At 46.4% G+C, this 16525-nt stretch overlaps 1 protein-coding gene across 2 annotated transcripts in view; it reads left to right on the top strand.

The window, feature by feature from the left end:
- The window catches only part of PLCD1 (phospholipase C delta 1), a 100906-nt gene that overhangs the window by 17551 nt on the left and 66830 nt on the right, over positions 1-16525 (top strand). For both annotated transcript variants that reach the window (XM_054016588.1, XM_054016587.1), the window contains exon 2: positions 6693-6857. In XM_054016588.1, the coding sequence (XP_053872563.1) occupies positions 6693-6857 (165 nt within the window). The remainder of the gene's footprint in view (positions 1-6692; positions 6858-16525) is intronic.

The raw sequence follows: 16525 nt of genomic DNA on the forward strand, positions 1-16525 counted from the left end.
TTTTATCACGGTGATACCGGGTGATCAGGCCCTAGTTTAATTAACTTCAGTCACCACCAAATCAGAGAACAAAGCTCAGAGGCCCAGGGGTGCTCTCAGACAGAGAGGTGTGTAACAAATGTAATCGGGATCGGTCGACGCTACGCACGGCTCATGCGGCGCCTCATGGTCTCAGACACCATCCGATGGTCCAGGGACATCTACATCGAGCACATCACCGGCCACCGACAGTACCAGGAGGCATGAGCCAGACTGACATCGATCTCCCACTACGAGAAAGGGACCAAGTGACCTTCTCCGTTGGATCATATGAACTGGAACCATAAACTCCCTGAACATTAAATCTCACCAAATGAGGGTCAATCCATCCTCATCATCATATCCACTCATTATACTCCACACCCGAACATAGCCACTCTATGTACTTCATACCCTCACATCTCAATGCCTGTACCTTGACCCATCAACTTTTTACCCTCAATCGGGGATATTGCAGATTATGTATTCCTTATGCCCCCCAATCTTAAACCAAACTTTGCACCCTCGATAATCTGTACATTATTCCCTGATAACCAGAAATTTCTATGCTCAAACTCTGTTCACTTTTTTTTTTTAACATCTTAATAAAATTTTTAAATCCAAGGCAATGCTGGGGAAAGAGAGACCTCGATAATCTTTCCAGGATCTCCATCTCGTTTCTACATCTCCTGTAATACCCCTTGCCTCTGACTCCTGAGCCAGCCTCAGGATTTAGGCCTTCTTCTTGGCCTCTTTAAAATGAGTCTAGTGCTGGTGAAATGTATTTCAAGGAAAACCCTGGAGAGGGAAGTCTGCCATCTTTCCACAAGACATGTATGGCACAGGCAACACGGCAGAGGTAGATCAAGGGAGTGTCCAGGTGCTGTGCCCTAGAGGAGACCCCAGAGCAATGACTTGGTGGGATCAAGGAGAGGTTAAGACCCAGGGCTCCTGAATTGTATTCCCACTTTGCTATAAACTCCCTGAGTGACACTGGACAAGTTGCACATTAATGTCTCAAGGCCTGAGTTTCTGTGTAAAGTGGCTATGATAATACTCACCCATTTCACAGAGTGCTGTGAGGTTAGTTACTTAATGTTTGTACGGTGCTGCGAGATCCTTGCTAGGAAGGTGCTTGAAATCCCAAAATCCAAAGTTATTTTTACCGAGACTCGGGCTGTGCTTGGCAACCTAAAATGTTACCTTCAGTCTGATCCATTACAGCACAGTCTTTCTGCCTCTTCTCTAGCCTACAAGCACACGCCGGTGCAGTTGTCTGCATGCTCCTGGCCCTGCTATTATTATTATTATTTTATATTATTTGTATTACCATGACACCTACGAGTCCCAGTCACGGATCAGGGCCCCACTTTGCTATGTGCTCTACAAACACAGAACAAAAGACAGCTATCTCAAACTGGCCACACCAGTTTTGGGGGCTGGCTCATAAATTCTGAATATTTGGGGATGGCACCACTGACTCAGGTGATCAGCTGCTCCTCCTCCCATCCCCAGCTCAGCCTGTAGCTTAAAGACACATTTCAGTTCTCAGTATGATGCTGTTATACCTCCTTTAGTGGTAGTTAAGCCTAGTTAGGTTTCCTGTCTGACCTGTCAGGCGTTTGCTGTTGATGTGTCACAGAAGGTTCTTAGCTGCAGACAAACAGTGTACTAATCAGCTGTGGATTTTCATGCCTGAAATGGTGCCTAGGTAACCTGTTACCAGCTGGGTGGATTTGATTGAAATCAAATTGATTGAAATCACCAGTCAGGAAGACTCAATTTAATCACGGATGTCTACATAAAAGTGCATTCTTGTTGGTGTTATAACTTTAATACATATTCTTCACAACCCAGAGATAGATGTAGGTTTCATTTTTAGAAGGTACACACTATACATTTTTAAAGTGATTTATTTTGAAAACTTTTCAGATTAGTTTTACAGCTATATCAGAAAATGAACGATTGTTTGGTTACTAATTTACCAAAGGTAATTGAAGCAGATAGTTATGAAGTCATTGGGAGGTGAACTATCTCCAATTCAACAGTTTAATCATTAATATTTGGAGGATTTTCTTGCCATGCTATATTAGGAGGAGAACATCAGACAGACATTTAAATTGTTTAATTTAACTAAAACAACATTATGTATTCTGAATTTTTTTCTTCAACAGCAAACATAATATTTTAACAAAACAAGCATATGCTTTTTTGAATTTAGTTAAACATTCATGTTTTTTAAAATCAGGTTTATTTTTGCTAATTTTTTTTAACTAAAATAGTTAAATATTAAAAAAAAAATTAAATAGACTATGTCAACCAGGTCAACATGAGAAACTTAAAATATTGGCTTCTGCAGCTAACTCAGTCGTCTTTACCTTCATTTTCCTGTTTGTTCATATTCTGGAAAAGAAAAACAAGCTTTCCTGCTTTTTCAGGTCCGAAATGATTTCTTAATTTGGAATGAATTAGTCCAAAGGAAGAAAATATTCTTTCTACACCTGCAGAAGAAGCTACTGCCGTTAAAAGTGAGATTATCACTTCAGCAGTCTCTGAATCCAAGTGCTTAAGTGATTTCCAGCAGTTCACTGGTGTGCCTTTCTTTAAAACATCATCATCAAACATATATTTCTTGAATGGTTCTTATTCCCAAACTGGGTCTGTTTTACAGCCTGCTGCCATTATAGGTTTTCCCTTCCCTCTGAGAGAATGGCATGGTAGATCCCCCCCGCCCTAGCTTACCTGCTGCTGCCCGCCTGCCCCTGCTTCTTTTCAGGCTTCCCGCGAACATCTGATTCGCGGGAAGCAGGGGACGGGGAGGAGCAAGGGGCGGAGCATTCAGGGGAGGGGAGGAGAGGAGAGGAGGGGGAAGACAGCTGCCGGGCAGGACGGTGTGCTAAGGCTGCAGGGGATGGGGGGAGCCGGGAAGGGGCTTTGGCTGCCAAGTGGCGCTTGGCTGCCACTTTTCGATCTATAAATAGCCGACCGGGGGAAATCCCCCCCCGGACGGCTATTTATAGATCGAAAAGCCAGACATGTCTGGGGAAATTCGGACGTATGGTAGTCCTACCTAAATAATCTATACAGAAGCCCCTGGAACCCCATAATATTGGGTCCCTAATCCATGAACTATTGGAACTCATTTACAAAACTTTTCTTACACATGACATGAATATGTTGTCTCAGGCCTTGGCTACACTCGCGGATTCACAGTGCTGCTGCGGCACTCTCTCCGAGGGGAATAGCTTGCAGCGCTGCCGGCGCTGATTACACTGGGGCTTTACAGCGCTGCACTCGCTGCGCTCGGGGGGGGGGGGGGGGGGGGGGGGGTTCACACCCCTGAGCGCAGCAAGTGCAGCTCTATGAATTGCCAGTGTAGCCAAGGCCTCAGACTATAGAATTAGAATTTACAATCCCTATTCCACGATGCGAGATCTTTGAGCTATAATGTATCTTAATTAAAACGATCAGATTTAAATGATTTTTTTTTAAATCATTGATTTTTATCCACCCTGGTTACCAGCCCCTTCCAGAGGGCAACGGCTCACATCAGCTGTATGTTTAAAGCAGGAACTAAATTAATGACACAATGGAAATCTGCGCGACAATCACATTACTATCCCATAGCCTAGCTCAAATTCCTTTTTATCTGTTATGAATCACACTGCTGGAATGACCATTATGCTGCATTAAGTAGCACGGGGAAGTGTCTTAGGGAACTGAATTATTCTGATGACTGTGAATACTAGTGAGTGCTGCTTAATCAGGAAGATGTTGGCAAAAATTCGACTTAATGGGGGTGCATTTGACTCGTGCCAAGGAGTTAAGTGGTGTTTAACCAGCTCTGGATTGTGGCTTTTTATATTGGGCCTGAGGTGTGCATGATGCCTCAAAACTGACACATACTGTGTCTGGAGAACTAAGACGTTGTTGTCATCATCTCCCATTCCTATGTTCTGCCCAACACACACTCCATATTGTTCATTATAATGTTCTGCCATCTGGTTTCCCCCAAAGGAAAGGTTTCCCCCAAAGGAAATAGCTTAGTGGTCTAAGCATTAGGTTGAGAATTTCTATTGTCTCTGGAATCCCAGGTTCAGATTATTTTGACTTTCATTTACAATGGTGTCTAGGTGTCCCAACCAAGATCAGGGCTCCATTGTGCTAGGTGCTGTACAAACAATGAGCAGGAAACACTCTCTGTCTATCTTCATATGTATGTGGCTGTCCATTACTATAATATCTTGATATGTCATAGTCTTCATTGTACAGTAGAAGTAGGGCTGTCAAGCGATTAAAAAAGTTAATCACAATTAATCGCACTGTTAAACAATAATAGAATACTATTTATATAAATATTTATGGATGTTTTCCACATTTTCAAATATATTGATTTCAATTACAACACAGAATACAAAGTGTACAGTGCTCACTTTATATTTGTTTTTATTATAAATACTTGCGCTGTAAAAATAAATCTCTTTATCATGAAAGTTGAACTTACAAATGTAGAATTATGAATGCAGTTATTTTTTGTACAAAAATAAAACAATGTAAAACTTTAGAGCCTGTAAGTCCACTCAGTCCTACTTCTTGTTCAGCCAATCGCTCAGACAAACAAGTTTGTTTACATTTACGGGACATAATGCTGCTCACTTCTTATTTATGACACCTGAAAGTGAGAACAGATGTTTGCATGGCAATTTTGTAGCCGGAATTGCAAGGTATTTACGGGCCAGATGTGCTAAACATTCGTTTCGTTTTTTTTCTGGGCTGGGGGTGCAGGCTCTGGGATGGAGCCAGGGATGAGGGGTTTGGGGTGCAGGAGGGGGCTCTGGGTTTGAGGGGCTCAGGGCTGGGGCAGCAGGTTGGGGTGTGGGAGGGGGTCATGGCTCTGGGCTGGGGCGGGGATGGAGGGTTTGGGGGGGCTAAGGGCTGGGGATTGGGGTGTAGGGTTGGGGCATGGACTCACCTCCGGCGGCTCCCGGTCAGCAGCACAGCCGGGGTGCAGAGGCAGGCTTCCCACCTGTCCTGGCACCGCGGACCGCGCTGCGCCCCAGAAGCGGCCAGCAACAGGTCTGGCCCCTAGGCGGAGGCTCACAAGTGGCTTTGCATGACTCTCGCCCACAGGCACCGCCCCCCCGGCCAATGGGAATGCAGAGCCGGTTCTTGGGGTGGGGGCAGCGCACGGAGTCCCGTGGCCTAGAAGTGGGACCTGCTGCTGGCCGCTTCCAGGGCAAAGTGCAGTGTCGGAAAAGGTAGGCACTAGCCTGCCTTAGATGAGTAGCACCGCTGACAGGACTTTTAACGTCCCGGTCGGCAGTGCTGACCAGTGCAAGGCGACCCAGTGCCTTACATGCCGCGACCCAGTACTGGGTCGCGACCCATGGTTTGAAAAAACACTGCACTATGGTACTTGTATGAGGTGAATTGAAAAATACTATTCAATTTGTTTATCATTTTTACAGTGCAAATAACTGTAATAAAAATAATATAAGGTGAGCACTGTACACTTTGTATTCTGTGTTGTAATTGAAATCAATACACTTGAAAATGTAGAAAAACATCCAAAATATTTAATACATTTCAATCAGTATTCTATTGTTTAACAGGGCGATTAAAACTGCGATTAATCGCGATTTATTTTTTTGAGTTAATTTCGTGAATTAACTGCGATTAATCGACAGCCATAAGTAGAACCTCAGAGTTACAAACACATCGGGAATGGAGGTTGTTCAGAACTCTGAAATGTTCATAACGCTGAACAAAACGTTATGGTTGTTCTTTCAAAAGTTTACAACTGAACATTGACTTAATACAGCTTCGAAACTTTACTATGCAGAAGAAAAATGCTGCTTTTAACCATCTTAATGTAAATGAAACAAGCACAGAAACAGTTTCTGTACCTTGTCAAATCTTTCTGTAAAACTTTCCATTTATTTTTTTAGTAGTTTACATTTAACACAGTACTGCATTGTTGTTGTTTTTTTTTTTTGGGTCTCTGCTGCTGCCTGATTGAGTACTTGTGGTTCGAAATGAGGTGTGTGGTTGACTGGTTGGTTTGTAAAACTGAGGTTCTACCGTATTGATTCTCACAACACCACATGAGGGACAACAATCTTATCATCCCCATTGCATAACAGGGGAGTTGAGGCACAGAGAGATTAAGTGAGTTGCCCAATCTCACACAGGGAGTCTGTGGCAGAGCGGGGTTTTGAACTTAAATCTCCAGTCTCAGAGCTATGCCTGAACCACAAGACCCTATTTCCTCTTCTCTACTAGTAGAGCACAATACCTCCCCTGTTTGGATCCTAGTCATTGGCTTTTTAAAATCTAAACTGCATTAACACAACCTTTATGAAGAAGATAATTTGAGTATCACGGGGTTTACTATATGGTGATCTTTTGGACAAGACCATAAAAACAAGGGTCCAGTCTCTGTGTGGGAAAGAAAAAAAGATCCTGGAGATTTATGTTTTGCAAGGGAGGAGTTTGCCCCAGTGTTTTCCAAAATTCTCTCTCCCTCCACATTGTGTTAATTATTCTCTGGTGTCCAGCCCAGAGCTGGTTGCATTTCATTGGTGTATGTATATGACTTGGGGATTCTGCTGGATGGAAAGCTCTGTATACATAGACATTAATTATTATACTAATGCTAATGCTCTTCTGTGCAGGCCTGCAAGATGACAGGGATCTGATATTCCTCCTGAAGGGCAGCCAGCTGCTGAAAGTGAAGTCCAGCTCTTGGAGAAAGGAGAGGTTTTACAAGCTCCAGGAAGACTGCAAAACTATATGGCAGGAATCCAAGAAGATGCTGAGGTCTCCAGAATCACAGCTCTGTAAGTGACTGTCCCCTTATCCTAGGGACAGTGTAATGTCCAGCAGTATGGTGTCAGGAGAGGTAATTGGTTGGGAGGGTAGGCTTAGGAGACAGGAAAGAGGCATTCCATGTACAGTCAGTGAGTCTGAGCCAGTGCTCAGTCTCCTGGTGTCATAGAACATCAAGATGGGAAGAAACCTCTGGAGGTCATCTAATCCAATCCCCTGCTCAAAGCAGGACTAATCCCCAGGCAGATTTTTGCCCTATATCCCCCTCAAGGATTGAGCTCACAACCCTGGGTTTAGGAAGGCCAATGCTCAACCCACTAAGCTATCTCTCCCCTTAGCAAACTTTGTGACTTCTGGATTCAAGGCTGCTCTAGGGGCTGAAATGGCCCCTGGCAAAACCTAGGCAGCTCTGAGGGCTGCCTATGTCCCCCAGTACCACCCTGCACTTGTGGGGCAGGGCCAGTGTAGGAATTCTCCCCATTTGTGGGCTGTTGACGGTTGCTGTACGCTCCCAGAGTGGTGTAAAACAGCTGTTTCAGAATGAGACCGGAGTACAGACCCTCCACCTACACCAAGCCCACCTAAGCAAGCAAAGGCTGCAGCCAGTGAGGACAGGCAGAGCTACTTCTGGGTGTGGACTGAGTCACATACACAGACAAGGGAAAACCCAGCACAAAACCGTAGGGGCTCCCATTTACTGCAGCTGTGGAGAATTGCAGTGTCTCCATGGGAAAGCAGAACGAGGGGCAGAGGAGATAGTGGGAGCCTGATGGCTCAGAGTCAGGCCTCAGAACTAAAGGGAGAGTTGCAGGGATCAAAGGGAAAGGGCAGACGGCAGGTGTGCATTGTTGTTCCTCTGGCTTTGCGAGGGTGAGGTTGTTCTCATAATTGATTTAGAAACATGAATCCTGCCCATCATTGTCAGTAATAAACCATCCCAGCAGCACAATTGGTATTGAATGAGTGCAGGGAAAACCCAGTTGTGTCACAATCACCCCCTGCCGACATCGTTATTTATTATTTGTATTACTGTAGCACCTATGAGACCCAGTCCTCGACCAGGGCCCCATTGTGCTAGGAGCTATACAAACACAGAACAAAAGCCCGCAAAAGCTTACAATCCAAGTACTCCCCTACCCACAGATAATAAATGCGCTCCTGGACCTTGACCTTATAGGGAAGAGGCTCAATCAAACAGTTGCCCTCCACCTCCACCCTAGCATCTGCCAAGTGCCCAGAGGTCTGAATTGCAAAGGTGAGTGCTCCACTGCCGACCTCCAGAAGTTCAGTCCTGGGGACAAATGTGGCTAGAAAGGCCATAGTGAAGAGAGAAAGAGAATCTCTGAGTTTGTCAGGTCATAGGCCATTCTGGGCTTCACCACTCAGAACGCACACCTGAGAGTGAACAGTGATCCTGAACTACTACTACAGGCTGTAAGGAGAGAGGGTGACAAGCCCTGGCAGATGCTAGGGGAAAAGGTGGCTGGTTGTTAACAACTGTAAGCTCACACGCCTGTTCTCAGCTGGCCATGGGTTTGTCTGATATAAAACAAAGATCAGTGCAGGAGAATTGTAAGCTGCTAGGTGAATAATACCAAATATATTTTTATGGTGTGCTGCAGTGCAAGGTCACATTGCCCAGGTTGTTTGTATAACGTTTGCCTGTTACAACTGAAACTAACTAAGCTAAGGGCCCAGACCTTCAATCTCAGGTGATTAGTTCTTACTCCTCTGAGTTGTATCTGGGATTACACCCAGGGGTAAGGGCTACTCACCTGAGTGAGGGTTCAGATAGGACTGGGACCTGGAGAGGAAAGGTGGTCTTGTTACAGAACTGGATTAGGATTCAAGCAATCTGGCTTCAATTCCTAGCTGTGCCATAGACTCCTTGTGAGCCTCTCTTAATCTCTTTGTGCTTCCATTCCCATCTGTAGTGGGGGAATTATAATATTTCCTTTCTCCTACCCTGTTTATGCTGTAAATTCTTCAGAATAGGGACCGTCTCATTGGGTGTTTGCACAGTGTCTAGCATAACTGGGCCCCAAACTCAGTGGAAGCTTCCAGTCACCACTGTAATAGACATAATAATAATAATTAATAAAGGCCCTAGCTAACTCTCTCTCTCTGCAGTTAAGTCCCATTCTATATAGGTTATAGGTGTGAATGAAAGTAACTATCATAATGTCCTTGCCCAGATAACATTTAGTTACAAAACAAACAAGGGTGTGAATTAAAATAGCATACAGTTCACACAGGAAAAAGGAAATGGCAAACGTAATGCATGAGAGTATTCTCCAGGCTTGCTGAGGCCCTGAATACACTGGGTTTTTAAGGGTTTTAGGGAACTGTATTAGAATTTGATCTATTCAGTTACTTGTATTTAGTTTCTTTAATGCTGTAAGCCACCACCATAATATCTGGACACATGACATAGATTAACCAAACTATCCACATTATATATGATATAATATATTCAGGTAACATCAAGAGAGCCCCACTGAGATCAGGTCCCCATATACTAGGTGCTGTACACACATTTAGTAAGAGATGTCCTTGCCCCAAGGAGCTTAAATAGACAAGACAAGGGAGAGCTCAGGCACAGACAGATTCAGTGACTTGCCCAAAGTCATACTGGAAGTCCGCAGCAGAGCTGGGAACTGGACTGAGATCTCTTGAATTCCAGTCTGGAGCCATAACCAGAAGCCCAGCCTGCTTTGCTGTTCGGTCTTTGTGTTCGGCATTTGCATTCCATCCTAGTGGGTTGCCTCGTGGTGCTAGCTGGGTTATAGCTGGTAATGGTTTGAGTTGGAGTCATCATCTGTGAGCATCTGGGCTTGCACAAGCATATCAATGTATATTTTCCTGATCACCGCATAAACTGACTTTAGTTTTAAGGCCCTGGGTGTATAGTGGATTACACTTAGTGGTGTACTTTCCCTCTACCAGGCACTGTGCTACAGCTGCCTTCTTTTGCTGGTCTTGTATGGGTAAGCATTAACCAGAAAGGAAATGCATAGTAGGATCATCATTTAAAATAAGATATCGTGGAACACAGAAAGCTAACAAGGAACACAAAGGCAAACCTGTTCTGTCAGGTGCTTGACATTTTGCTTTTAATTAACTTATTTTGGAACCTCTCTAAAATCCCAGGATTAGCATCCATACAAGCTGACTAGCATTTTCCAGAAGGAAAAAAGAATCAGTAATGTGAAAGCTGTGAGGTGTCAGAAGCTGGTCAAGTCTTATCTGCAGCACAGCTAAGAACAGTGAGATAGAGGAACCTGAGCATAATAACCTCTCAGCAGGGCACAGGGCATATTTCTGATTTGAGGGATTTCCTGCTATTGTGACTACTGGATGCAAAGTCACACCGAAATAATGTTGTTTTAAGCCATTGTGTGATGGCCACCAGTGGGGTCCTCTAGGTGAAAAACTTGAGTCTCAACAGCTTGAGCTGCAAAGCCAGGCTGTAGCTGAGGGCTGTAACAGACCCACATCCTCTATGTGGGTCAGGCACAGCAGGGGGATCTGTAACACACATCAGCGGGCTATAATTGCTCCTCCTGGTAATGAAGAATATATATTTTAAATGTTCTGATTATACATTTAAAGTAGTTGTGAATTATGGGTATGTGAAAGATGCTGGCTTGACATCCTGGGAGACTGATGTCTCTGTTTACGGAACTCTGATCTAATCTGCCCGCCCTGTGGAGCACAGGCGCCAACTCTGTGGAGCACCCGCAGGGCTGGAGCACCCACAGGGAAAAATTGGTGGGTGCTCTGCACCCACCGGCAGCTCCCCTCCTCACCCTGCCCCCCCATTCCAGCTCACCTCCGCCTCCTCCCCTGAGCGTGCCCCGACTGCACTTCTCCCCCTAGCTTCCAGCACTTCCTGCCATGAAACAGCCGTTTCATGGCGGCAAGCACTGGGAGGGAGGCGGCGGAGAGGGACCGCCGTGCGCTTGGGGAAGAGGCAGGGCCGAGGCGGGGATTTGGGGAAAGGGTCCAATAGGGGCAGGGAGGGGGCGGAGTTGGGGCAGGGACTTTGGGGAAGGAGTTGGAAGGGGGCGGGGCCGGGGGGGTTGAGCACCCACCAGCGCCGCGAAAAGTTGGCGCCTGTGCTGTGGAGCCAGCTAGTACAGGAGCCCATTGATTTGTGTGTTTCTGGCATGGTTCAGTGAGGCCTACAGGGCCAGATTTTCCAAGGAGCATAGTACATTGGGTGCACATTGGATGCTTGGCTCTTTTGGAAATCTGGTCATGAGTGTCGCAACAGGAGCTGACTAGTGTCGAGCGCTTTTGGAAAACTGGCCCTAATTATGGGTGAAAATCTGGCCCGTAATGCCCAAGCCCTCTTGCACTGCCAGGCATTCTGGTTCACCTGTTTTTGCTTTTAAGCTGGAATGATTACATTGCAATTACCCTCTCATTCGTTTCTGGAACAGCAATCAAAAGTCAAAGCCACAGAGGCCTAGTAAATTCATATAGACACATGACCAGTGAGAGCTCTCATGGGAGAGAGATGGGAATGGAGGATGAGGAGCAGGAGAAAGAAGGAAGGGGGTGAAAATCCTGAATGTTAATCTTCTGTAGTCAGCTGCTACTCAGATATTTTGACACACAGAGCATGTTCCATAGGACATTGAAACACTGTATAATAAAATAAAATAAATAAAATAATAATGGAGATATCCCATCTCCTAGAACTGGAAGGGACCTTGAAAGGTCATCAAGTCCAGCCCCCTGCCTTCACTAGCAGGACCAAGTACTGATTTTGCCCCAGATTCCCAAGTGGCCCCCTCAAGGATTGAACTCACAACCCTGGGTTTAGCAGGCCAATGCTCAAACCACTGAGCTATCCCTCCCCACACTGAGCTATCCCTCCCCATGCAGCCATCTAGGATGGGAAGTGAAGGGTTATATCCTCTCCAGTCCGAAGTGCAGCAGGAATTTAGAAAGTTGGGCCCAGATTTTCAAACATATTCAGGCACCTAACTCTCATTGATTTCAATGGGAGTTAGGCGCTGTCTACTTCCACGGCGCCTAAATCCCTGTGAGAATCTCGGCCCTGGACCCACATCAGGATTTGGGAAGATCTCTGGGGCTAGAGTCCTTATGCTTTTGTTAAAGTGTTCATAGGGTCTGACACTGCTCTCCCTAAATTTAATAGCACTTTTGCCTCTGACTTCAGCGGTAGCGGGATCAGGTCCTAAACAACCACAACCTCGGCTTTTGTGTCTCCCAATCCTCTGTCGATCCCAGGCCTAGCACCATAATGAGGCATGAGTTTAGTGCTGGCCCAGCCCAGCCCCACTTCCTGCAGCATACTGGGTTTCCCTTGGCTTGTCTCGGCACTGCCCCAGCCTGGCGTTGCTAGGCCGACGAGAGCTGGCTCACAGCCTGATGGCGATGTGGCTCCAGGACTCATCCCCTGCTCGTTCACTACAAAATCTCACTGGAAAGCAGCTCCGGTGATTTCCTGTGTACTGCCCTGTACAAGGGCGAGAAGGAGAGCTGCAGCAGGCATCAGAAACATCTCCCCCCAATGCAGCAGGGAGAGGGAGTTGTGTTTTCTCCTCAGTATGACACACAGCTTTGAAAGCAAACAGATGTATGTGTTGGATGGCAGAAATGAGAGAGAGTTTAGAAAGCTCCCTGCAGCCTGTTCCTGGAATGGAGAGAAACACCCTTGCCCTATGGGACTGTATTTCTAGTTATCACCATCCCCCCTTCATATAATGAACTGGCAGAGACTCCTCTTGGTTAGTAGCTAGCATAATACATTCATAGATTTCAAGGCCTGAAGGAACCATTGTGATCATCTAGTCCAGGGGTTCTCAGACTTCATTGCACCACGACCCCCCCTTCTGACAATAACATTACTACATGACCCCTGGGGGCGAGGGGGGGTCAGAGCCTGAGCTCTGCTACCCTGGGTGGGGGGAGAAGGGGCTTTAGCCCAAGCCCCATTGCCCCAGGTGTAGGTGGAGCTCAGCCCTGGGTCCCAGCAAGTCTAATGCTGGCCCTGACGATCCCATTAAAATGGGGTTGTGACCCACTTTGGGGGTCCCAAACCACAGTTTGAGAACCCCCGATCTAGTCTGACCTCCTGTAGAGCGCAGGCCATAGAATCTTCCCAAAATAATTCCTAGACCATATCTTGTAGAAAAACATCCAATCTTGCTTTAAAAAAATTGTCTGTGGTGGGGACTCCACTTTGACCCTTGATAGGTTGTTCCAATGATCAGTTTCTCTACCGTTAAAAATGTAGAACAGGAGTACTTGTGGCACCTTAGAGACTAACAAATTTATTAGAGCATAAGCTTTCGTGGACTACAGCCCACTTCTTCGGATGCATATAGAATGGAACATATAATTCCACACAAAGATGGACTACAAGCTATCAGGAACAGTATCCCTGATAATGTCACAGCTAACCTGGTGGCTGAACTTTGTGATTTTGTCCTCACCCACAACTATTTCACATTTGGGGACAATATATACCTTCAAGTCAGCGGCACTGCTATGGCTACCCGCATGGCCCCACAATATGCCAACATTTTTATGGCTGACTTAGAACAACGCTTCCTTAGCTCTCGTCCCCTAACGCCCCTACTCTACTTGCGCTACATTGATGACATCTTCATCATCTGGACCCATGGAAAAGAAGCCCTTGAGGAATTTCACCATGATTTCAATAATTTCCATCCCACCATCAACCTCAGCCTAGATCAATCCACACAAGCGGTCCATTTCCTGGACACTACTGTGCTAATAAGCGATGGTCACATCAATACCACCCTATACCGGAAACCTACTGACCGCTACACTTACCTACATGCCTCCAGCTTCCATCCAGGACACACCACACGATCCATTGTCTACAGCCAAGCTCTAAGATATAACCGCATTTGCTCCAATCCCTCGGATAGAGACAAGCACCTACAAGATCTCTATCAAGCATTCTTAAAACTACAATACCCACCTGCTGAAGTGAAAAAACAGATTGACAGAGCCAGACGGGTACCCAGAAGTCACCTCCTACAAGACAGGCCCAACAAAGAAAATAACAGAACACCACTAGCTGTCACCTTCAGCCCCCAACTAAAACCTCTCCAGCGCATCATCAGAGATCTACAACCTATCCTGAAAGATGATCCTTTACTCTCACAGATCTTGGGAGACAGACCTGTCCTCGCTTACAGACAACCCCCCAACCTAAAGCAAATACTCACCAGCAACCACACATCACTGAACAAAACCACTAACCCAGGAACCTATCCTTGTAACAAACCCCGATGCCAACTCTGTCCACATATCTATTCAAGTGACATCATCATAGGACCTAATCACATCAGCCATACCATCAGGGGCTCGTTCACCTGCACATCTACCAATGTGATCTATGCCATCATGTGCCAGCAATGCCCCTCTGCCATGTACATTGGCCAAACCGGACAGTCTCTACGCAAAAGAATTAATGGACACAAATCTGACATCAGGAATCAAAATACTCAAAAACCAGTGGGAGAACACTTTAACCTGTCTGGTCATTCAGTGACAGACCTGCGGGTGGCTATATTACAACAGAAAAACTTCAAAAACAGACTCCAAAGAGAGACTGCAGAGCTAGAATTGATATGCAAACTAGACACAATCAACTCCGGTTTGAATAAGGACTGGGAATGGCTGAGCCATTACAAACGTTGACTATCTCCCCTTGTAAGTACTCTCACACTTCTTATCACACTGTCTGTACTCGGCTAGCTTGATTATCACTTCAAAAGTTTTTTTTTTTCTCTTAATTAATTGGCCTCTCAGAGTTAGTAAGACAACTCCCACCTGTTTATGCTCTCTGTATGTGTGTATATATATCTCCTCATTATATGTTCCATTCTATATGCATCCGAAGAAGTGGGCTGTAGTCCACGAAAGCTTATGCTCTAATAAATTTGTTAGTCTCTAAGGTGCCACAAGTACTCCTGTTCTTCTTTTTGCGGATACAGACTAACACGGCTGTTACTCTGAAACTTGTCGTTAAAAATGTGTGTCTTATGTCCAGTCTGAATTTGTCTAGCTTCAGCTTCCAGCCTGGGGATCATGTTATATCTTTCTCTGCTAGACTGAAGAGCCCATTATTAAATATTTGTTCCCCAGATAAATTCTTATAGAATGTGTTTCAGTCACCCCTTAACCTTCTCTTTGATAAGCTAAATAGACTGAGCTCAGCGAGTGTCATTGTAAGGCAGGTTTTCTAATCTTTTAGTCATTCTCGTGGCTCTTCTCTGAACTCGCTCTAATTTATCAACATCCTTCTGGAATGGTAAGCATCAGAACTGGACGCAGCATTCAAGCAGAGTGGATGGTAGTGAGTAGTTTAGAATTAAAAGCAAACGCTGGGCTGGAGTGACAGAACTGAGTTCAGCTATTTGCCCAGAAAGGATGAGTTCACTCCACTCATATAAAGCCCAAGTTTTTGGGCCCTTTGAGTGTGGGAGATCCAGGAGCTGACCTCTACCTTCCAAACCCAGGGCCAGCTGTGGGGCTGCAAAAAAAAAAAAAAATTTAAATGTGAGTGACTTGGCCCAAGTGCCAGAGGAAGCCTGTGGCAGAAGCACAGGGACTGCCCTGGTGGTCAAACCCCCAGGTGTGAGCTTAGTCCCACAAGGCCATCCTTCCCTTCAACCAGATTTGTTTCCTCAGGAATTAGTGTTTCAGGTTTAGGTACATGTAGCCAGGCGACAACTCACCGGCACAGCACCTCCTGCTGGTCATCCTGGGAATTAGCTCTCAGCTCCAGAGCGCCCTCTGTTGGCCGATGTCTTGCCTGCTGCTGGCCCCCCCTATGTCCCTCCCAGACCCCAGTGCCCCTCTATGTCAGGGTTCTGACCCAGCAGTAATCCACATTCTGGGTCTCCCCACCCAGGGGAACCCCCAACCCCTTATCCCCACCTTGCCTCAGTGGCTACTGCCAGTCATCATCTAGCCCCTGCTCCCTGGGGCAGACTGCAGTCTATAAACCACTCATCGTCAGCAAGGGGGGTTTGGACCTGCTGCCTTTGCCTGCCCTGGGCTGCACCTCTGCAACCCCAGTACCCTTCCCAGCCTTTAGCAAGGCCTGCAGCCTGCAGGTTTTCCAGTCTGGAGCTCCCCAGCTCCTCTGGCCTTCCCCCAGCCCTGCTCCACTCTAGGTACACTGCTCAGTTCTCAGGCAGCCAGGCCCACCTCTCTCCACAGCTAGAGAGAGACTCTGTCAGTTCCTGGCTCACTGGCCTTTTATAGGGCCAGCTGTGGCCTGTTTGGAGCGTGGCCCCAGCTGTTGCTGCTTCCCCAATCAGCCTAACGTATTGGCTCTGAGGGGCAGCCCTTTCCCAGGGCTGTTTTAACCCCTCCTAGGCCGGAGCGGGGTAACCGCCCCGCTACAGTGCATTATAAGGTTTTACACCCTCCTCTGAATCATCGTCCCTATCTGAGACTGGTCTGTGCTACATTGATCTGTGGTGACCCCAATGAGCCCTGACACCAGGCACATCCTAGCATCGTCACAGCTTTTGCTGCGCTGTCTCAAGCCCCCTGCACTTGGGGCCAGATGGTTGCAGTGGTAAACTGCCCTGCAGTTGGGTTGGTCCGAAGCCATGTGATTCTGGCAGGAGTAGGGAATGGTTCAGTGCTTCAGGGC

The sequence above is a fragment of the Malaclemys terrapin genome, chromosome 2, assembly GCF_027887155.1.
Source record: "Malaclemys terrapin pileata isolate rMalTer1 chromosome 2, rMalTer1.hap1, whole genome shotgun sequence".
In the NCBI taxonomy this organism is placed as follows: Eukaryota; Metazoa; Chordata; order Testudines; family Emydidae; genus Malaclemys; species Malaclemys terrapin.